This window comes from Rhincodon typus, chromosome 2 (assembly GCF_021869965.1).
Source record: "Rhincodon typus isolate 14 chromosome 2, sRhiTyp1.1, whole genome shotgun sequence".
Classification (NCBI taxonomy): domain Eukaryota; kingdom Metazoa; phylum Chordata; class Chondrichthyes; order Orectolobiformes; family Rhincodontidae; genus Rhincodon; species Rhincodon typus.
The window spans coordinates 125330100-125354663 of NC_063333.1; the positions used below are offsets into that span (position 1 = coordinate 125330100).

Genomic DNA, 24564 nt, shown 5'->3' on the forward strand with positions numbered 1-24564 from the left:
GAACAAAAACAAAGTTGCTGGAAAAGCTCAGCAGGTCTGGCAGCATCTGTGAAGGAGAAAACAGTTAACGTTTCGGGTTCGGTGACCCTTCCTCAGAACTGAGTCCTAAGGAAGGGTCACCGGACCCGAAACGTTAACTCTGTTTTCTCCATTGACTATATCTATGCTGTTAAAAGTTACTCTGCACCTCTTAAAGACCATAGACCACATGACACAAAGGCAGGCCAACTGGCCAATCAAGTATATGCTAGCTCTTGTAGAGCGGTGTAGTTTGTTTCATTCTCCCACTCTATCCTAGCATGTTTATTCCTTCAAATTCCTATGTAATTTCCTTTTGAAATCATTGGTTGTGTCTCCTTTGACAAATCTTATAGGCAGTGAATTCCAAGCCATTACCATTCATGCAGTAAAAGAATACTTCCTCACATCCTGTCTATATTTCTTGTCCAAATTCTCAAATCTGTGCTGCATAGTTCTGGTACAGTAACAAACATAAATAGCCTTTCCTTGTCTATCTAATCTTAACCTTTCATTATTTTATACACAATTATCCGATCTTTTCTCCATTGCCCTGAGGTGAACAACTCCAGCTTCTCCAACCTAACATCATATAAGTAAATTCCCTCATCCTTGGAACCATTCTGGTTAATCTCTCCTGTACGCTTTCAGGTCTTTTTTATTGTTCCTAAAGTGTAGTGACCAGAATTAGATGCAATTCTATTATTGAACATAACCAATGTTTTATAAAGATTCAGCATACCTTTTCTTTTGTGTTCTATTTATAATGTCCAAATTTCCACATGCTTTGCTAGCTACTCCTTCAAATGTCTTCCCACCTTCAAAAGTGAATAATACTGTGTGAGGAAAATGTGCTGGGAGTTGATTGTGTTTGGAAAGAATCTGACCTGGAAAAGGGTGAGGAATTGCACACCAAGGCAAAGAGCAGGCTCCATAGATTTTGGATACTGTACAGAGGTGCCGTGGGGGAGGAGGTAGAAAGATAGAGAGATGTTCCATATCTACATAGATGGAGATATATCTTCCACCATAGAAGAAGAAAAGGCCCTCCAGAGATCCAGTCAACTAATTGTGAGAAGAAATAGCCATGGAGGAAAAAACACTGAGTTGAACCTGCGGATCTGAATGCTGTGTCACAGAAAATGTCAGTGACCTTACAAAATAGTTCATATTCATTCACTGTATATTTAAATATCTTATCCTATCAACTACTCCAGGAGCTTCAGCCACTCCTCAATCACCACCAACCTCAATCCATCAAGCCTTAAACCTATCAATCATATGTTTCATCTCACCCTCACACACTTAACATTGGTGTAAGCCTTACAGCCACATCTCATTTGTTGTATATAGCATTGGCTAAACATGAGTTGGAACAGTAAAAATTAAGCACAACGAAGAATTTAAACAGCAGCATGAAGAGCAGTAAAGTCATGTTGTGTCATGTCATGTCATGTGACCTTTGTCGAAGACAGGTCCTATTGATGCTTCATCCTGAACTATTTTCTTGATCTTCTTTTCAGCGATGGTTTGCTATTGCCTTCCACTCACAGGGACAAGGTAAAGATGTAGGTCCTAAGTCTGCCTCAGCTGCAACAGGAATTAAACTTGTGCTATTGTTGTAATTCTGAACCATACGCTGGTCAACTAGCCAACTGAACTAACTGACCTCCTAGGCAGGCAACTTAAATAAGCTTTCTAATAAAACCACTGTAGGAATCATTCACTAAGGTTTTATGTCATGCCAACACAACCATTTTATATTACAAATTTTAAAACTGTTATTTTTAAAAGGGACATTATTGAATGGTTATGATGACTGCTAAAGGGTCTAGTGGCCTTTGCAACTTCAACACAATCACTTAAGCTCTGGGATGTTCTAAATTAAATTATAATTGGTGTGTATCCCTTGAGTGAATACACCTAAACTGTACTCCTTTGCTTCATACCCACTATTGTTAAAGTTGACTCCAAAACACAGAAACAATAGATCCCACAGACTCTATATCTCCAGGTTTGAAATATAACAGAGGAAAGTTGACAAGGCTAGTTATCCATGAGTTAAGTGTGAAAGACCACCATTGATCTCTTAAAAAGCAATGGACTTTGACCATGTGACTGAAACTGACTCTCTGATACTGAAAGACCCACACTTGCCTTCCGCTGAATATCAATTGTCGTTAGTCATGTAATTGAAACTGATTCTTTGATACAGAAATTACTGGAAATGTTTCGCATCATCTGTGGCAGGTCTGGAATCATCTGTAGAGAGAAAGCAGAGTCAACGTTTCAGGTCTAGTGACTGTTCTTCAGGACCTTCTTTGATCCTGAAACTCTTTTTACGCCAAACTTTGGAGAGATTCTAGCAGACTGCAGAATTACATCAGCAAGACCATAACTGCAGAGAAGTGCTGTTCCACCTTTATCTTTTCAAGAGTCACATCACTTGAAAATCTTATAAAAGTTCCCCTAGCCTGATTCCCAAAGTTTTAAGTTAATCTGTAAATAAATTGGGCCTACTCAGACAACAGTCACAAGTGATTTTAATTTATTTATTGTTACATGTATTTTGATACAAAATAGTGAAAACTTTTGTACAGTGTCACCACTCTCTGGCACATTCTTAAAACACAGAAAAATAAACTAAAATATAGAATATAAAGGCAGAATAATAAAGAAATAAAAAAAGTGTCCAACTTTACAGTCGTTCTTGTTAAGTGCTACACCATGAGCCATTTGCCATGGGCCTGGTGGCCAGGCACGAGTCTCATTTGCTGTGCTGCTGCTGCTGGAATGGAAGTTGCCACTCTTTGGCGCCATCTCGCCTCCACCAATGCCCTCGCCACTGAGAGTCCTCACTGGACCTTGCTAACTGGGCACTTGCTAAGTGCCACCAATGCTGCTGGGTACTCCACTGGTCCAAACTGAACCCTGCCATCATGAGTCCGCTACATGACCTGCTGAACAGTCTTAATTTCAAAGGAATGCTGAAATTAATCTGTATCTGATTCCAACTATCTAAACTACAATCCGAAAAGTGGGGGGATGCCTCTCTTTTTCACTGGATTCTAGAAGATGTGAACTGTTAACTGTTCTATTGATAGACCATACTGCTGTTCTGAACTGAACTCAAATAACAAGTTTTTTGCATGTCATAGAAGTTCAACTTCATAAGCATGTCATCAATTAAATTGAAAGGTGAGGCAGATTGGGGCATTTAACCTCAAATCACATGCTTTCTTGTTAAGTTAGTTCAGTGTTTCTAATGACTTTTTGACCTCTAAGGATAAATAGCTACCTTCATAGAACTGAAGTACAAATCTATTTTCTACTTCAACGTTAAAATTTCAGAAGTTAATAATATATTATATAATTTTATCACTGCACATTAGCTAGGATTTCGGAATGTACTTTCTTTTTAAAAACAAACCACAGTGATGATGGACAGAGGAAAAAGAAGTGGTTGCTCCAACGTATCTATCTTCCTTACACGTCTTGTTTATCTTCATTTATTTCATGGTTCTGCACATATTCAGACTGAAATTCTAAGGTTTCTGCTCCACTAACAGAAGTATTGAGAAGCATGATATGGTTATCAATCGATTAAAGCATTGATTCTATCCCAGATTGTGGGGATGAAGCAATTTAAATAAATCGATTATTTAACTGTGTTAAATTTGAACAGAGAACCTCAGGAAAAATATTTCGTCTTGTATACAGTTTAGTGCAGATTCACTGGAATGATACTAGGACTTAGAGTGTTAAATAATGAGAACAAACTTTGCATAAGTTATTTTTGTATGTCCTTGAGTTTGAAGGTTGCAGAGTGATCTAATCAAGGTCATTAATATGCCAAGCACAAACATAAAAATGTATAGAAAGATCCTATTTCTCCTAATAGCAACATCCAGAACAGAGGACCATATTCTTAAAATTGAAGCTAAGCTATTTAGAGATGAAGTCAGGCAGCACATTCTTACAGAGACGGTAGTACAGTTCTTGAACACTCTACTGGAAAATCTATTGAGTGCTACACCAATTGAAATTTTCAAGGCTGAGATTGCAAAATTGTTGGGAAAATGAAGCTGAGGTATGATTCAATTGATCAGCAGGACAGGTTCACAGGGTGGAAGATCGTTCCATGCTTGTACAAACACAATAAAGATGTTTGCTCAGTGTACCTACCGAAAAGCTTGAGAAGGATCTAACACTCATGTGAGAGATAATAAAAACCTTGATAGGGCTGAAGGCATCTTTAAAATGGTTTAATTTTTCCAAAGGAAAGCAAAATCTTTAATTTGGAGTTATTTGAGGACTTTAGCAAGTATCCAACCAGGATCAGAAAAGCTCTCAGTAAATGTGGCTCACATCGAGCCTAAGGAGGACAAAATTTGCCCAAACTTTTAAGATCGCCATCAGATATGCCCTCAGCTTTGGACGTTGCAGGGTACTCGCTTTACTCTTGAGATCAGAATTCAGGCCTGAATGTTATTGGCATAGGAACATAGAAAATTCAGGTTCAGGTTATAGGCAATCAACTGAAAATGAACTCTCTCCTAAAGCAGGAATTCTAACACATAGTAAACAAATAACTTTTTTATTAATTCATAGGATGTGGGCATCGCTGGGCAAGCCAGTGTTTATTGCCATTCCTTATTGCCCAGAGACCAGTTAAGAGTCAACTATATAGCTGTAGGTCTGAACTTATATGTTCAGAAGTTTCTAAAGAAGGGTCTAGACCCAAAACGTAAGCTTTCCTGCTTCTCTGATGCTGCTTGGCCTGCTGTGTTCATCCAGCTGTACACCTTGAGTGAACTAGATGTGTTTTCTCCCCCAACAATTGACAACGGTTTCAAAGTTGTCATTGGACCGATTCCAGATTTTGAATTTGAATTCCATCATCTGCCGTGGAAGTATTTAAACCCACGTCCCCAGAATATTACCTGGATCTCTGGATTTATTGTCTAGTAATAATACCACTAGGCCATCACCTTGTCATTGTTCACTATTACATTAATTGGTTTGAACATTAAGATGTTTAAATCCAAACAAAAATATCTTTTACAGGCCATTTTATAAAATGCATTTATGGATATGGAGCTTCACCTGATGGTAGCACAGATGCATGAATTCAAATACTACCTGCCATGCGCCGAAACACCCAGTCCCCATATCTTCGCTAGACTTGCATAGTTTAATTTGAATAGACCAAGAATTGTGTGAATTGTATATCTGCATTCCTGATGAACACTGTTGGTGTGGGAAAGGGACACAATTTTATGAATGCTTGTGAATAAAATAAAACACAACAAATAGAAAATAGCTTTAAAATGCAAAGATTCTGGAACACTGTAATAATTATTAATCCTTTCCTTTAGGCCTTTACCAAAAAAGAATGAATCTATAAACTTCACCAAATTAATTACTAATGGATATGCTGAGGACTGGATTCAGCAGCAAAAGGAATTGAACAAGAAGATATCATCAAACGTTAAGGTTAAACAACCTGGAGGTAATGCTTTTCAAATCTGTTGGCATTTCTGTCATGCTGTGGTAAGATATGATTTTACTCTCAATCATCGTACAGGGAGACAGTGATTGAAGGTTGAATGTTTTTCTAGTCTGGTCTGCTTGCAAGTTTCCTGGCATTAGATAATAAAGTGATACTGGCAGGGACTTGAAGGCAAACAGGAATACTATGTCAGCAAAGAAGGGAAAAATAAATGCATCTACACTAAATTTATTAAATGACAGGTCATGAAGTAAGGGGCAGAATATTGTTTATTCCAGTCGAAGTGTGGAAGTGGGTGAAAAACATGATGTACTTCCATTCTTTGTGGGTTGGGTTTTCTTGCACAATTACATTCTTCTCAACTCATTACATCTGCATGTACAGGTAAAATGCTCAAATTAGTAGGCAGGCAAGCAGGCAGGAAGTTCTGCCTCTGTTGGAACCTTCCAGGCTGCAACTTCTAGGAACCATATTTAATAAGCATCTGGACAGCAGTGCACTCCCTGCAACCCTTGAGCATCATTAAATATTTGCTCATCACCCCACTCATGCCCTGAGATGCCATAGTCTAGTACAAAAAGTGGTGCCATGAATAATGGCACCTCCCTAGAAATTCTCTTGAAATCTATCCAGGATAGAAGGAAAGTCCTTTTCACAAGGGATGAAAGCAGACTCAATTCCAGCTGATGAAGGCAACATGGACAGAGGTAGCTGTGGGGGTTAGCACCCATGGATGAGAACCTGATTCCAATGCTGCAAGATGATGAATGATTTACACCCTCCCATGGTTCATGCCCTTATGACTGAGCGTTAGCATTAGAATGTTGCCACTGCAAAAAACCATCACACAAGATTAGATGCTAGATATTTCCATCAGATGCATCATGTGCAATAAATGTCTGTTACTTCATTGCAGCTTTCAATGTAGAACTAATTGTACCACAGTGGCACTGCATCTCACACATTTGCCAGGGTTCACACTTAAAATATAAATGAAGCTTAGCAGCTCAGGACCCATCAGCTCACAGACATTTCTTCACAACCAGAGGAACATGCACATCTGATAGATTTCCAGCAAAGACTTTTATGGAACAAAGACACAACCATGAAAGACGACTTGGGATGGACACCTCACCGGTGTCTCAGGCACACACATCGCATAATGCTTTATTAGTTTTCATCATCTGTAGCCATTTGATGACACTGAATTACCTTACATTCAGAAACCAGCATACTAATTTCTTCCATGCCACATTCTTTTGACGAGTAATACACCTGGACAATCACAGCTGTAGGAATTCATATCCCTATCTATCTATCTATCAATGCAGGCATAGTGCTTGTGTGCCCATGCTAATATCTCCTTACACTTCTCTCCTGTAGGAGAAAAATTCACAGTATGCACAAAAATGTCCAGACAGGATGTGGGATTCTTGATGTAAAGTAGCTGACACCCTTTGAGGAGCAGGTCATGAGCACTTCCTCTCAAGCCACATGGCTACAAATCTGTCTTAGGAAGTGGTAGGTGTGAGTGATAGCATCCCACGTCACATTTGAAAACATCTCTAGCCATGCCTTTCACTCATCTGCAGGTAACTGCATTGCCTTTGGTAGACCCTGTCCCGGTGCATTGCCTGATGGCACTAAAGATCCTGGTTCCCTTTTTTCTGGGACTGTTTACTCCTCTACAGCTAGAGCTCTTGAGCCTCCTTTCTCTGCTTGTGTTGGCACTGGATATTCTTCTTTGTCTTCTCCTCCTTGTTCTTAATCTTAGCAATATTAGGACAGCTGCTGGGTCGAGTTGGTTAAACATCTGGCATGGAAGTACTGATCTGGAAAGAAATGCCAGGAATGAGATGTTTGTTCTTCATTTGAGATCTTAACATAGACAAGCTATACTTTCGTCCTCTCATCAGGCTGCTCATGTGTTGGATAAACCCTGCCTCCTCTAAATGGCCCATGACTGGTTTTCTTTTCCTCATTCTGCCATCTGTAAAATCCCTGTAGCCTTGATCCTTACACTGCTTTCCATGCATAAGGCAGATAGCTCTATGTCACTCTCAGTGGCCCTCATTATCCCCTGTAACACAACCCAATATCTTGGAGCCTACAGTTTGTAAAACTGTTTCACCCCTAAGTCCTTACCATCCATAAATACAGACCTACGAATACTCCTGCATGCTGTAATTGGAAAAACACCCCACTGTACCACTCCAGCCACCACCACCATCACTATCATGACAGTTTGTAAGTTTTTATTCTGTGGTGAGTATTTTCCTTCATTGCTATGGCCTTTATTGATTGCTCATCCAAAAGTATTTTTCAGTTTTTGCCTTGATTCCTTTAGTTGGCTGTGTTTGCAGTGTGTAAGAATACATGTAAACAAATCTCAGGCTCCTCCCATTTGTACTGTTCATTCTCTACTTTCTTCTGTTCTGAGATGATTTATGAGAAAGATGGTGGTTGTAATTTTTTAATTTGATTTGCTTACCATAAACCCATCCCCACTATACCACACTTCCCTCTCCATCATTGTAGATGGTCTTTTTTCTGTTGTCCTCTCTGTCCTTCTTCAAATTCTTTTGTGATTTATCAGTGCTTTCACTATTCCCTTAATATTCCTGTTCTACCATCTTATCTCATTCCCATCCAGATCCATATGTGCAACTTCAGACTTAGTCATTTCACCTGCTCTTTCTCTCTCCCCAGCACACCAAACTACTCCATTGTATTTCCACTATAAATATGCAGCTCCCACCCTTCCTTGACCCCCTTGACCCATTACTGTGATTCTTCCCTTTGAATCCAAGTTTCTTCTCTCCATTCCCCAGGATCCTTCCAGAAACCCTGAAAAACATTTCCTACCATTCCTTTTTACCTCACCCACCTTTTTGTGAACCTTTGATATACTTGGAAGTAGCCTTTTTGGTAAACAGGATGACCATCATTTATGATCAGTGATGCAAAACACTGCCATGCACTCTGGTCCTGCCCTACACAAAACATCCCTTTACACACAGACTTATTGAAGCCTGCATTTAATTTTGGTTTCTCATCTTCCTTCTGAGCTAGATCTCAGAAAGGCCAATGTCACCAACACAGGAAGGATCATCGTACCCCTTAACATCATACAACTCTTGAAAAGTTAAAATTCTTGAAGGAGAAATCAACACCAATCAAAACCCTCAGTTGAGTCTTGCCTCTACTGAAAAGAATGTTCAATCATAGAGCTGGAATAGGAAAACTCCCTGAAACTGTGCAGATCTGCTTTCATCGGCCAAATTCAACTGACATTCCTCTGCTTGCCTGCCCTGTTCAGGTTTGCTGGTACCATTCAGTGTGGCTGCCTTGCTTAGGAAAACATTTACCTGGTGCTGCATCACCCCTTAAACAATAAGCATTTAAGAACTGCAAGAAAGATTACAAAGGAATGAGACTTCTCATAAACTAGTTGACCTGGTGAAGCTGCACACTTTACACTGCAAGCATTTAAGAATTACAAGCAGGGACAGCAAAAAACACTGAGAATTCTATTAACAGACGAGCAGGAATAGACCCCATTGGACCTGTTCCATCATTTAATATGATCATAGATGATCATCCACTTCACAACCTTTTTCCCTGCCTATCCCAATGTCCATTTATGTCATTGGTATTTAGAAACCTGTTAATCTCTACTTTAAATGTGTTCAATGACTTAGCTTCCACAGTCCTCTGGGTTAGCAAATTGCAAAGGTTCATAAACCTCTGAATAAAACATGTATCCTCACTTGTTTCTAAGTGGCCTTATTTTGAAATTTGTCTCCTGGTCCTTGTTTCCCTAACCTGGGAAACATTTATTTGCATTCACACTGAAGTATTTTGTATATTTCAATGAGATCAGCTGTCATTCTTTGGAACAGTAGAAAATACTAGCCCAGTTTCCCATCTCCTCATTAAACAGCTCCCTCAAAAACAAGTCAATACAATGTGGAGTGGAGGAATTCAGCGGGTCAGGCAGCATCAGAGGAATAGGAGAGTCAACATTTTGGGTCGGGACCCTTCGTCAGTCCCCAGCAAAGGACTCCCCTTCATTCCCCTGTGACCACACATCAACGAATTCTGTACACGTCTGGATGTTGAATTCTTTTTCTGCTGCCTCTGCCAAGAGTCCTGATGAAGGGTCCCGACCCGAAACATCAACTCTATTGATCCTCTGCTGCCTGACATGCTATGTTCCTCCAGCTCCACACTGTATTGACTCTGACTCCAGCATCTGCAGTTCTTGCTATCTCCCCCAAAAACAAGTCTGGTAAATCTTCATCACATTCTCTCTATGGCTATAGTATGCTTTTTAAGGCAAGGGGATTAAAAAAGAGCACAGAGCATCAAATGCAGCCAAATCAAGATTCTATAATCAAATTTCTAGTTAACCTGTTCAGAGATGTTTTGACACACCTCTAGAACAGATGGGACTTGAACTCGGGAACACTACCACTGTGCCACAAGACAGCCCCAAATGTTTTCAAATCAATCTGTTCAGAGATGTTATTACACATCTTTGGAGTAGATATGATTTGAACATCAAGATTCCATACTCCTGTACTCAAATCCTCTTGTGACAAAGGCTAATATGCATTAGCCTTCCTAATAACTTGTTGCACCCACGTTATCCTTCAGTGACCAATTAATGAAGACACTCAGGTCCCATTGTGCATCCACACTTTTTAATCTCTTACCATTTAAATAACACTCTGCACACCATTCCCTCTTAACACAAATGATAACCTAACATTTTTCCACAATGTATTCCATCTGCCATTTTCTTGCCACCTTGAGTTTGTTTAAATTCTCTTGAAACCACTTTGCAAATGTTCCCACTTTGCTTTGTGTCAAACTTGGAAAAGTTATATTTGGTCCGCATATCCAAATCATTGAAACGTATTCTCCACAGCTAATCCTTGCGATACCCCACCCGTAACAGACTGCCAATGTGAGAATGATCTGTCTATTCCTACTCTCTGATTTCTGTATGTGGCTCAGTTCTTAACCCCAGCCAGTATATTATCCCCTATCTCATGAGCTTTAATTTTGCTAACCAACCTCCTGTGAGGGATATCATTAAAAGACTTCTGAAAATTCAATTATTCTATGTCTACTGACTCCCCTTTATCAATTCTGTTGAACATCTCCAAAAAACTCCAGATTCACCAAACATGATTTCTCACTCATAAATCCATGCTGACTATGCCCAATTAACTTGTTATTATCCAAGTGTTTATTTAATGTTAATAGGTTCTGGCATTTTCTCTACTACTCATGTAAGGCTAACATCTGATTCATGATTTTCTCTCCCCTTCCCCTCTAAAATAGTGGGATGACATTTGCTTCCTCATAATTCAAAGGAACCATTCCAGAGTCTATAGAATGTCAGAAGATGATCACCCATGCATTCACTATCTCCATAACTACCTACCTCTGCTAACACGCTGGAATGTAAAATATTAGGTACCAGAGCTTATCAGCCTTCAGTCTCATTAATTCCTCTAACTGAACCTTCTTACTAATGTCCGTTTCTCTCAATTTCTCATTCTGCCTAGTCCTTTAGAACTTTAAATCTGGCAGATTTCTTGAATCCTCCTAAGACACAAAGTTATTATTTAGCTCCTTTGTTATTTCCCATTATAAATTTCCTGACTCCACCCATAATGGACTCGCATTAATTGTAGCCAAATGTTTCCTTCTTGCATACTCATAGAAGCTTTTATTTATTGTCTGTTTTTCTGCTTTTGACTGGTTTACATTCATATTCCATTCTCCCTTTAACAGTTTCTCGGTCCTCCTTTGTCAAATCCACCTATTCCTCAGATTTGATACTATTTCTGGCAACTTTGTAGACTTTTATTTTAATCTTATACAATCCTTAACTTCCTTTGGTACTCATGGTTAACTGACTATTTTGGCTTTTTTAAGCCTTAGTATAGTCATATAAATTATGTACTAATTCTTTAATGACTATCCATTCTTCATGTACCTTCCTACCTTCTAACGTATTTTCCAAGTACACCTCAGCCAGTTCATGCCTCATATCTTCATAACTTCCTTTGTTCAAATTTAACACTTCAGCTTCAGATTGAATTATGTCACTTTCAAACATACAGGGGATCCCTGATTTATGAACATCTGAGATATGTCGTACTTATGAACGTGATCCCATACAGGAGTGCAATTTAAAGATCCATCATATGAATATTTCTTATTCTTATGAATGGCTGCTTTACATTGTCCTGCATTCTGTTCTGACTTGTGTACAAATCAACTTGTGAATGGACTCCAGGGCAGAACCTGTTCGCAACCCAGGGAGTGCCTGTAATATAAAATTCTATCGTATTATAGTGCCTCATTCCTAAAGATTCTTTTGTAAAATATATTATTGAGTAGCCTTTTTTCGTTACATAATCCTAGATCTAACAGAGTCTATAATCTCCAGTCAGCTCCACAATGTACTGGTCCAGAAAGCCATTGCCAACACACTTCAGAAACTCATCCTCTAATGTATTGGCTTCATTATGTTAACTCTGTCAATACTCAGATTGAAGTCACCCTGATTACTGTATTACCCATGCTACATGCTTCTCTAATCTCCTAATATCATGACCCGCACTACCGCTCTTGTTTCCTGGCCTATAAACAACTCCAACCAATATTTGCTGTCCCTTGCTATTTCTTAGCTTCATCCAAACAGATTCTTCATTTTGTTCTTCTGATTATTTTGTTCTTCTGATCATTTTGTTCTCCCTTAGTAATATACTGGTCCCATCCTTATTATCAACACAACACAATCTCCTTATCCCTTTTGCCCTGTCCTATCTAAACAACAAATTCCTGGCATATTCAGTTCCTAGTCTTCATTACACTGCCATGTTTTCGTAATGGTAATTAGATCATTCCTATTTACCTCAATTTGTGTCTTTACCTCTTCTACCTTGTTGCTGCATATATTTGGATAGAGTGCCTGTAACTTTGCCTTTTTAATATTATTCTAAGCGTTGTTGATATTCACCCTCATTTTGCCTGTCTTCTAATTTCACTTAACACTTTTCTACTTTCTGTTGCCAGTTTTACTTCCTTCCATTTTGAGCTGATCTTCAGATTGCTATCCCTACCAAGCTACTCTGAATCTTCCCTAATAATACTAACAAATCTCATTCTATTCGTCCTGGTCCTGTTAATGTGTAACCTGTCCAGTTTGTACAGATTGCCTATGTCCCAGAAAACCAACCAAAAGCCTTAGAAATCTGATGCCCTCCCTCCTAAACAAATACTGCATTCACATGTTTAACCTATCAACTGTCCTAATCCTATGGTCTCTAGCATGAGGCACTGAGTAATCTTGAGATTACTGTTCATGACACATTGCTTTTTAAATTCCTTGCTAATTCCCTAAAGTCTGCTTTCAAGACTTCAGTCCTCTTCCTATCTACTTTGTTGGTACCATTATGGACCATGACATGGGCTGTTTACCATTCTCCACTAATCCTGACACCTGGAAGGCAACACACCATTCTAAAGTCATGTTTACTGTCACAGAAATGCATGTATGTTCTCCTGACATAAATAGTAAGTGGCGGAACGGATCATATTAGGGACAAAGATTATGATATGTGTTTAGAGGCCCAAGGTAAGGTTGGAATGCAATTCTTTGTAATAATGTTTATTAAGGGAAAGGAATCTGACAAAATATCAGTAAAATCGGAGATAATAGAGACAATGCATAACGTAAAAATTCAAACAGACAATGTGATGGAAAGGCTGAATATGCTTAGGATAGATAAGTCCCTTGGTCCCGCTGCCCAACATTCAACACTTATGATAATTTTTTGATTCATTTCTGGGATGTTGGCATCACTGGCTAGGCCACTCTAATTTCCCAGAGTCAATCACATTACTGTATGTCTGGAGTCACATTAGGCTAAATCACATAAGGAAGGAAGATTTCCTTTCCTGAAGGGCATTACTGAACCAGGTGGGTTTTTAAAACAATTGACAGTGGTTGCATATTTGCCATTAGACAAGCTTTTCAATGAATTCAAATTATTGGCTATGGCGGGATTCAACACATGTCTTCAGACCAATAGTTTGGATTATTAGTCCAGTGACATTACCACCACCACCTCAATTGTACAATTATGTGAAAGTATCCTGACTCTGACTGCCTGAGTGGCTGACTGACCATGTCCAAGCCCTTGGACTTGTATCACAGGCTGCCATTGACTTACTGTGCAAGGACCTGTTAACTGAAGGTTATTCTCCTTGACTTGTCTGAGGCTGGCTGACAACCATGACAGGCTTCCTGGCTTTGTGCCTGTGCTAAATGGCAAGGCAAGTCAGAAGTGATAAGAGCCTGATAACACCCTGTGGGCGTGGATAAATTGGGCTAAAGGGCCTGTGTCTGTGCTGTATAACTCTATGACTAGGGAATCTCCATTTACTGTTAATCTTCCTCCCCTCCTGTATAACTGAGTGGCACAGACTTGGTTGTGTCAGCATTCTCTTGAGGAACAGATGCCCTCACTAGTACCCAAATCGAAAACTGATTACCACGCAGGATAGAATCCTGTGGTTGTTGACTTGCTGTCCAAGCTGGTAAATTTGTTTGCATTTGTTTCATCACCATACTAGGTATCATCATCAGTGTGCCTCCAGTGAAGGGTCAGTGTACTGTCCTCTTGTTATTTATGTGTCTCAGTTTATTGGGGTGGTAGCATCACTTCCAGATTTGTTTCTTAGTGGTTGGTATATGGGGTACAGCTCTACATGTTCATTAATGGAGTTCCAGTTTGAGTGCCAGGCCTCCAGGAATTCTCGTGCATGTCTTTGGTTGGCTTGTCTTAGGATGGCTACGTTGTCCCTGTCAAATTGGTTCATAAGTTCACAAGAGATAGAAGCAGGAGTAAGCCATTCGGCTCATCAAGCCTGCTCCACCATTCAATAAGATCATGGTCTCAGCTCCTCCCACCTGCATTATCCCCATAACCCTTAATCGCCCTACCATACAAAAATCTATCCAACTGTGTCTTAAATATATTTAATGAAGCTGCCTCTACTGCTTCCTTGTGCAAAGAATTCCAAAGATTCACCACTCTCTGGGAAAAGCAGTTCCTCCTCATCTCTGTCCTAAATCTACTCCCCCTAATCTTGAGGCTATGTCCCATAGTCCTAGTCTCTCCCACCAGTGGAAACAACTTGGCTGCCTCTATCTTATCTATTCCTTTCATAATTTTATATGTTTCTATAAGATCCCCTCTAATTCTTCTAAATTCTAGTGAGTGCAGTCCCAGACGGCTCAACCTCTCCTTATAGGGTAACCCCCTCATCTCCGAAATCAGCCTGGTGAACCTCCTCTGCACCACCTCCAAAACCAGTAAATCCTTCCTGAGTATGGAGACCAGAACTGCGCACAATATTCCAGGTGCGGCCTCACCAGCACCTTGTACAATTGTAGCAGAACCTCCCAGTTCTGAGGAAGGGTCACCGGACCCGAAACATTAACTCTGTTTTCTCCTTCACGGATGCTGCCAGACCTGCTGAGCTTTTCCAGCAACTTTGTTTTTGTCCCTGCTCTCAAATTCAATCTGTCTAGCAATGAAAGCCAACATTCTGTTTGCCAGAAGTTCTGAGGAAGGGTCACCGGACCCGAAATGTTCACTCTGATTTTTTTCTTCACAGATGCTGCCAGACCTGCTGAGCTTTTCCAGCAACTTCTGTTTTTGTTCCTCCAGTTTAGAATGTTTGGTAATGACACAGGTGTCATTCGCATTGCAAATCCATACTTTTGGTCGGATGGTGGGAAGGGCTGTTCGTTCCAGTCTTTGCATTATGGCTTCCGCTATTAATCTTGATATTGTCGATCCCATGGGTGTTCCATTGATTTGTCCATATATCTTGCTGTTGAAGATGAAGTGGGTTGTGAGGCAAAGATCCAGTAGTTTGAGGGTGCCGTCTTTGCTGATAGTGTTGGTGTTGTTGGGTGTCTGTATTGTGGGCTGTCTAGTAGTGAGGCTAGTGTTTCCTTAGCTAGGGGATGTTCATGGAGGTAAATAGTGCAGTCACATCAAAGTTACCATGATCTCGTCCTCATCTATACTGGTGTACTTGATGTTGAGGAATTGCTGGGCAGAGTGGATGGAATGGTTTAAGCTGTCTATTAGGTGCTTCAGTTTCCTTTGTAGTTCTTTCACTAGTCCATATGTCAGTGTACTGGGAAGTTAGACAATGAGTCTGAGGGCTTGTGTACCTTGGGGAATCCATAGAAACAGGTTGTGTTTGATCCCTCTGGTTTCATTCTCTGGTAATCAAATTTGCTAATTTCACCTGTTTTGTGTAAATTCCACAGAGTGATTATAATACGATTTTCCAGTTGTGGTGTTGGGTCTGTTGCAATCTGTTGGTAGGTGTCAGTAGCTGTGTGTAAAGTGTTCACTTTTCCAATGTACTGTATTCTGTTGAGTATGACGGTCATGCACCCTTTGTCTGCCAGTAGGATTACAATGTTCCTGTCTCTCTTGTGTCCATGTAGGGCATTCCTTTCTAATGTATTGTATGCGTTCCTTTCATTCCTTCTGCTTAGTGTTGGGTCTACTGCCTGTCTGACAGTGTGTTGGGTTTCTTCTGTGAGTCCGTTGTTTTTTAATGTGGATTCCAGTGCAGCCAGGAAGTCGGTTTTATTAGCATCTTTGTGATTGTTCTTTAGTCCGCGTACCAGGATGGCTTTTTCAGTGTCTGAGAGTGGCCGGTCAGATAGGTTCCTTATCCAAGTGTCTGCCCTGTCTGTGTCATTGTTGTAGGTACGTTTAGTCAGTTTTTCCTGTAGGTCCTGTCTTCTTAGTCTTGGTCTGCTGTTGTTTCATGGTAATGGCTCATTCTAGTGTTGTGGTTCATTCTTGGCTAGTTGAGTTTAAATACAAGATTTTTTGGCACACAATTTCCTGCTTTATATTTAAGAAGGCAGTTGCGAAAGCGTTAATCATTACCCATAGCATTCTGCAGCTGTTCTCTTCAGCTATTTTCCATGCTTGTGGGTTGTTTAGCAGTATCTTGTATTTCACACTATGTGGCAGTACCTGTTTTCTGATGCATTCATGTAGGAAGTGTAGTTGCTCGTGGGTGGTGCTCAGTCAGTTGGCCTTTGTTTGCCATTGTTGAGCTAGTTTGAGGGTGTTGCACCTGTAGGTGTTCAAGGTTTTTGAGAAGATTTGTAGCTCGGATTGTTGATGCCGTCATTGACTTGCCCGCTGACCTGGTAAGTTTGTTTGTAGATGTTTTGGCACCATACTAGGTAACATAATCAGTACTCCTCCAGTGAAGCGTCGGTTATTTATGTGTCTCAGTTTGCTGGGAGATCCCCCTCAGACCCATAGTCTCACTTCCGGATACATCAACATACAGACTAGCGAAAGAACTACAAAGGAGACTGAAACACCTAGTAGATGGCTCAAACCACCTCCATCCAATCTGCCCAAGGATTCCTTACAGTCGTCAAGGACACCAGAGTAGATGAGGACGAGATCATGGTCTCCTTCAATGTGACTGCAGTATTTACTGCCATAAACATCCCCCTCGGCAACACAAGCATCGCTACTATTCAGTCCAGGGATACAGACACCCGACAACATCAACACCATCAGCAAAGACGGCACCCTCAAACTACTGGATCTCACAACTCACTTTACCTTCAACAGCAAGGTACATGGACAAATCAATGGAATACCCATGAGATTGCCGATAACAGGATTAATTTTGGAAGCTGTAATGCAAAGACTAGAATGGACAACCCTTCCCACCATCCAACCAAAAGTATGGATCCGCTATATGGATGAAATCTTTGTCATTATCAAATGTTCTAAACTGGAGAAAACCCATCTACTCATAAACAACATCCTCACTGGCATAAAATTGACCTTTAAGAGGAGAACAACACAGGCTTCCCTTTCTGGACGTAATGGTCGAACAAAAGGCCAATAGTGAGCTCCAGGCCAGCATACGCAGGAAGGCCACCCATACGGAACAGGTACTCAACTACAGTAGCAATCATCCCAATACCCACAAACCGAGCTGTGTGAAAACACTGCTCAAGTGAGCCTCAACACACTGCAGCACCCCGGAGCAGTGCAAAGCCAAGGAAGAATATCTATACAGCGTCTTTAGAAATAATGGTTATCCGAAAAGCGTAGTCTACTGATACCTACACAACAGACCACAACAGGAAGACACAATATGTCCAGAGACACTAGCCACTCTACCATTAAGGACATATCAGAGTTGACCACCAGATTATTCTGCCCCTTAGGAATCATGGTAGCCCACAAACTGACAACCACACTAGAACAGCTACTGACGAGAATAAAGGACCCGACAACCACACCAACAGAACTAACATTATTTACAAGATACCATTCAAAGACTGCCAAAAGCATTACATAGGGCAAACCAGAAGGAAACTAGCCATCAGGATTCACGAACATCAACTAGCTACCAAGAGACATGACCAACTAACACTTATTTCAATACACATGGACAAAGAGGGACACCAATTTGACTGGGGTAACATAGCCATCCAATGACAAACCAACCAAAACACGCAAGAGAATTCCTGGAGGCTTGGTACTCAAACTGGAACTCCATTAACAAACATGTGGAGCTGTACCGCATGTGCCAACCACTAAGAAACAAATCTGGTAAGTGATGCCACCCACTCCAGCCAACCAAGGCACATAACTAACAAGTGGGACAGAACACCAATGCTTCACCAGAGGCGCACGGATAATGTTACCTAGTACAGTGATGGAACGTCTGCAAACAAACTTATCAGCTCTGCGATCAAGTCAACAACTGCATCAACAACCCAAGCTGCAAATCTTCTCAAAAACCTTGAATAGAATCCTGCGTTGCCTGCCTGGGTCTGCTAGTTGGTCACTCATCTTCTTGCTGTCTGTATACTCGTAACTGTGGTGTGATCACTGTCTTAAACAGGCTATCCACATAGTCCTCTAGCTCCTAGAAACCTGGAGCTCACGCTTCTGTAGCTGGTGACATATCCTGCAGATGTGTTCATCCAGGACTTATGGTATGTCCATGACTTCCCACATACTGTAGGATGTGCATTGCACTTGGATGAGCTGACCTTCCATACCATAACTTTAAAGATTATTTATTTCAATTATGATAAGTAGCAAAGTAACAAACATAACTTAACACTTACTCACCAATCAACTTCTTCTCCTGTACTAAAGTCAATTACTGGAGTCTGAAAAAGATAGCAAAAGAAAGGAGCAGCTCCTTCCCTCCTTCACCAAACTCCCTCACTAACTGTTTGAGCTAGTTGAGCCGGTCCAGCTTCATCCCTTCTGCTGTAAGCATTTGTGCATAGAAGCAGCTTAGTTATGAAGGATACAAGTTAGTGAAGATGTTCGTACTCACTGGAGCTTGAAGGAAAAAGTCTATCGACTAGGTACATGCTGAATATACATTTAGAAAATTTTATGAACAAATTTGTTTGCTGTTTTTGCCTATCAAGATTGTGCCTGTAAATGCGATTCCACTGGGCTGGCATGCTATTGGATGAAAAAGAGGTTTCCAACCAACAGCGAACTGCCTGAGAAGTTCTGAAACCATAATATCAAAGTTTAATCTGCCCTCGGGTAACTGATTTTTTGCCGCCTGCCCAATGAAGTTCCTCAACTCAGCTTTCACCTCTGGGCAGGCTCAGAAGATTTTTCCCATGGAGTTAGTAGTTCTTTACTGAAATGGAGAAAATAAAATAAAACAAAAAGTCAACCAGTAACACTAATGGATTTCATTTAAGCTAGTTCAAGATTATTGTAGTTTGAGGACCAGGAACAGTTATATGCTTAATTTCGTGATTTCAGGATAAAGCTGGACTATCTATCCATCTGTAAAATTACAAATTAGGTTTGTACTAGCATCACTTCACAGAGTTACAACTACAACACCCTTAAGAATTGCTAGCATGTAAAGCAGACTTCCACATTTATAGCAGCAGCCCTCAATCTGCTGCATAAGAACTTCATGTCAGTTGAAAACAATTACATGGAACATAATAGCATAGCTTTTCACATTTCTTCAATCTGTGGAGTTCACTCGATTAAACTATGCCTTGGGTAGGAACATTCCCAAAGAGAAAAAAAAATGGCTCAGGAAACTTATTCTTATGGAGAATATGCACTTTGATAAACTCTACTTAAAACATTTAACCTTCTGAGAAAAGATTCGGCAAGGTTTTTTTTGTGTACCTACTGGGTAAATCAAGTAACGTTTTAGAACATACTCCAGATCTTAAATTGTGTGTTATCCATATGTGACTGGTTGTCAAATTAAATTGCAAATCTGAAGCATACATAACCCATTTAAAATTCAAGAATGAAGTTGAAGACTATTTGAAATTCTTAACAGTCAACTCGAAAACATGCTGATAATGTTTGTCTCTGGGAGGCCATTAGCTGGGAATACCATCTACATTTTTAGTGAGATATACTTACAGCTGCAACTGGTAGTATTCCTTATATATACAATCAACAAGTCTCTCAAATTCAAATAAGGTATAGATACTCCGTTGCTTTCAAAATATCAGGAATATTGAAGAAAATGAATTAATTCCTCAAAACAGAAAGGCTGATTATGGTAACAGTGCCTCCAGCCAGATGCAAAAGTTGGTTGGCTGCAGGTGATGTTTAAGGATACTTAGTTATGTTTGTTATTTGTACTTGTATTACAGGCATAAGCAGCTAGTAATACAATACATCTCTTTAATCTTCCTTCAACAACTACAGTGATTACAAAATGGCTATCTGCCACAGTTCGTCTCACATAGCTGCAACTGAATGATTATTTTTGTTTAACTATCATGGGCAAAGTTTCCTTGTCACCAGAGCAGCCAAGAGTCTTGTAGAGACTGACATCTCCTTGTGAGGATTTAAGAGTCTAAGTGTAACTTTGGCTATGTTGTCATGATGGTTCCAAAAGCCAAATATTCATTGTCACTTGGCTGATGCTGATATTAATGAGGTAACCATATCTAAAGGAACTGGATTACATAAAAGAGATAGTAGGAACTGTCGATGCTGGAGTCTGAGATAACAAGGTGTGGAGCTGGATGAACACAGCAGGCCAGGCAGCATCAGAGGAGCAGGAAAGCTGACATTTTGGGTCTGGACCTTTCTTCAGAAATGGGTGAGGGGAAGGGGGCTCTGAAATAAATATAGAGAGAGGGAGAGGTGGTGATAGAAGATGGGTAGTGGAGCAGATAGGTGGAGAAAAGACGGACAGGTCAAGGAGGTGGGAATGAAGCCAGTAAAGGTGAGTGTAGGTCAGGAGTTGGGATGGGGGTTGGTCAGTGGGGAGGGAGGGGCGGGTAGATGGGAGGGAAGACGGACAGGTCAAGGAGGCAGGGACGAGAGGGGTCTGGTCTTGGGATGAGGTTGGGGATGGGGAGATTTTGAAGCTCGTAAGGCCCACATTGAGACCATTGGGTTGTAGGGTTCCAAGGCAGAAAATGAAGTGCTGTTCCTCCAGTTTTCGGGTGGCATCATTGTGACACTGGAGGAAGCCCAGGATGGACATGTCATCCAGGGAGTGTGAGGGGGAGTTGAAGTGGTCAGTGACTGCGAGGTGTTGTCGTTTGTCATGAACCGAGCATGGGCGCTCCACAAAGCAGTCTCCGAACCTCCACTTGGTCTCCCCGATGTAGAGGAGACCACATTGGGAACAGCAGACACAATAGACCACATTAGCGGATGTGCAAGTGAACATCTGTTTAATGTGGAAGGTTTTCTTGGGGCCTGGGTTGGATGTGACGGGGGAGGTGCAGGGGCAGGTGTAGCAGGTGTTGCAGGGAAAGGTGCCGGGGGTGGTGGGGCTAGTGGGGAGTGTGGAGCGGACGAGGGAGTCGCGGAGAGAGCGGTCCCTCCAGAAGTCAGGTAAGGGTGAGGAGGGAAATATATCCTTGGTAGTGGGGTCAGATTGCAGGTGGCGGAAGTGACGGAGAATGATGCATTGAATCCGGAGGTTAATGGGGTGGTAGGTGAGGACAAGGGGAATTCTGTCTTTGTTCTTATTGCGGGGAGGGGGTGTGAGGGCTGAGATGCGGGAAACACAAGAGATGCAGTCGAGGGCGTTTTCGACCACTGTGGGGGGCAAGTTGCAGTTCTTGAAAAACGAGGACATCTGGGGTTACATAAAAGATGGGCAAATCTACCTATTGTCAAAATCAAAGCAACAGTAATGTTGGCCATAATATTTACAACTTTCTCGGTAAATCAGGTAAATCCGTGAATATCTCAATCTTACCCAATATATCAACAAGCAAAATAGAACTTATTCTCACTCCGTCTGTCAAGAAACAACATAGCTTGCTCATTAATGCTTGCATTATGGTGGGATATTCCCAGCATAACAGTTAACCAGGATAGAGAATATGAAAGCAGACAACTCAGCTATCTAAGTGTATAAACACTATTCTTTATTTTGTATTTTTTACAAATTGTCCTAATGAGTGCAAGACAAAGAGCCTCGACAAAATGTATACCTTGCAGCAATGCTCAAATTGTCGTTTGGCAGTACAGAACCTGTGATAGATTCTGTAGCAACCTTCAAAGAAAAGCAGGAGCTCTCTGTCTCAGTATCTTGGCCAATATTTCAATAGTGTCAATACCAAAAAAAAATCTTGTTTTTGTGCCAATTAGTTTATGAATTTAAAAAAATCTCAGTTGCAACTGCTGTGCATTTATTTGTTGTGCATATACACAATGGGGTAATGGACATAATTCAATACTTTATAAACCAATTAAAATTCTATCTGCAGACCTGGTTCCTCACGACAAGTTCCAGGAGAAGTTAGAAAAAAAAGAACTTCTTAGAAATACAAAGTCACAGGGAAAGAAAGCTATTTCCACTAAAATGAACCAAAACGTAACCTTCAGAGACCCTGTGAATGATTCCGAGGCTAAAACATCATTAATTCTAAACAAGTAAGTCAGTCTTATACCACCCTATACCACCATCTGAAGTTCAGATTAACAGGAGTAACTATTGTAAAAGATCATTTACAATGATCTTTTACAATAGTTGCTCTTGTTAATCTGGACTTCAGAGCAACATCCCTGTAATATTGTCTTTAGGACTTACAATATCACTGCAAGGGCATATTAGGAGATTTTTATGAATCCTATATTAAAGTTATGTTGACAACACATTCTTTGAATATTATAGTATTTTTACAAAGTAAATGTGGATACACCTTAAGGATGATATGCAGCATGCTTTCTTTGTTACAGTTGATGTCACCATTGAGATTGAATTTCAAAATTTCTTTGGTATTTCACTACCAAACGTATTGATAATTTTTTATATAAATATACATTGTCATGGAACTCTAGTATTCATCTTGTTGTTAATATGTGATTACTATAAATGGCTATCTATGACAATGACAAGGAAGTCTATGATTAATTACAGTGGCAGCAGTTGTTTTAGTCAAACCATGAGGCTTATTACACCTTTCTTATCTGGTATCAGACTTGACATCCTAAAAAGCTACTTATGCAAAATAAAGCATGAGTTAAAAATTAAATGTGAGCAAATATTCACTTCTAATACCACTCACATAATGACTGGAATTCTGGGACAATGGGGAAGTGAGGGTATTTTGTCAATGGGCTTGAAAATGGAGTGAGGTGATTATGAAAAATGCACATAGTAGGAGGGCCCTTCTGATCCTGCTTGGATGCTGCCAGGGTTTAGTTGATAGTTTTCCTACATGGCAGAAGCCTCTCCCATTGTCATCATCTGCAAGGCATCAAGATTGTGTTTTGACTTGATGGGAAGTTTTTTAGCCTCAACTGGCTGAGAATCAGGACTAAGATGATTTTCCATTATATCCATAGCTCACAGTATGTCAACAACTGTGAAGTTGTTGTCCATACTGCAGGAAACATTTAGTTTGCACAGAACCTTTTCAACTCAGCGTTCAAAAGACTTGATCTTTCAACCAATGTCTGCAAGGTGAAAATCCTCCAGATTTTCTGTCCTGTATAAACAAATACATCTTCAGTTATTTGTATTGTCAAAGAGACTTTTGAAGTTGTTGAGTACATGCTGACCTAACAAGGCATTCAGTTTTACCAACCCATGACAGAAAAGTCCAAAGAAGAATAAAACTGGATGGTCATCTGACATGAACCAAAGTATAAAATCTCAAAAGGAAAGTCAACTGTAGCTGACAAAGGAAGTTAAGATTGTTCATCCAGAGATTGAGGAACAAATATGTGTGCAGATTATGGAAAGATGCAATAAAAAGAGTTGTTGTAGTGGGTGACTTTAGCTTCCCCAATATTGACTGAGACTCCCTTAGAGCAAGAGGCTTAGATGATGCAGAATTTGTTAGGTGCACCCAGGTGGGTTTCTTGTAACAGTATGTGGGTAGTCCAACTAGAGACAAGGGTATACTGGACCTTGTATTGGTTAATTAGCCTAACCAGGTGACTGACCTTTCAGTTCGACAGCATTTTGGAAACAGTGATCACAACTCCTTAAGATTTAAAGTAGCTACGAACAAGGATAAATCAGGACCTTGCGGGAAGGTACTAAATTGAGGGAAGGCAAATTACATCAGTATTAGGCAGGAGCAAGGAAGTGTTGATTGGGAGGAGCTGTTAATTGGCGAGTCCACATTTGACATGTGAGAATTATTTAAAGACCTGCTGATGAGAGTTCAAGACCGGCATGTTTCAGTAAGGAGGAAGGGCAAGGATGGCAAGTTAAGGGACCCTTGCATAATGAGGGAGGTCGTGAATTTAGTCAAAAGGAGAAAAGGTGCACATGTAAGGTTTAGGAAGCTAAAATCGGGCAGGGTCTGTGAGGAGAATAAGGAATGAAGGAAAATACTCAAGCAGGGAGTTAGGAGAGCAAGAAGGGGCCATGAAATGACCTTGGCAAGTACGATTAAAGAGAATCCCAAGGCATTCTAATCATACATTAAA

The 24564-nt window shown here is 40.4% G+C and overlaps 1 protein-coding gene across 1 annotated transcript in view; it reads left to right on the forward strand.

Annotated features, from left to right (window-relative positions):
* Window positions 1–24564, forward strand: part of LOC125486675 (uncharacterized protein C7orf57-like) — a 113354-nt gene that overhangs the window by 60771 nt on the left and 28019 nt on the right. Inside the window, exons 7-8 of the mRNA XM_048615255.1 lie at window positions 5397–5530; window positions 22389–22554. Coding sequence (XP_048471212.1) covers window positions 5397–5530; window positions 22389–22554 — 300 coding nt within the window. The remainder of the gene's footprint in view (window positions 1–5396; window positions 5531–22388; window positions 22555–24564) is intronic.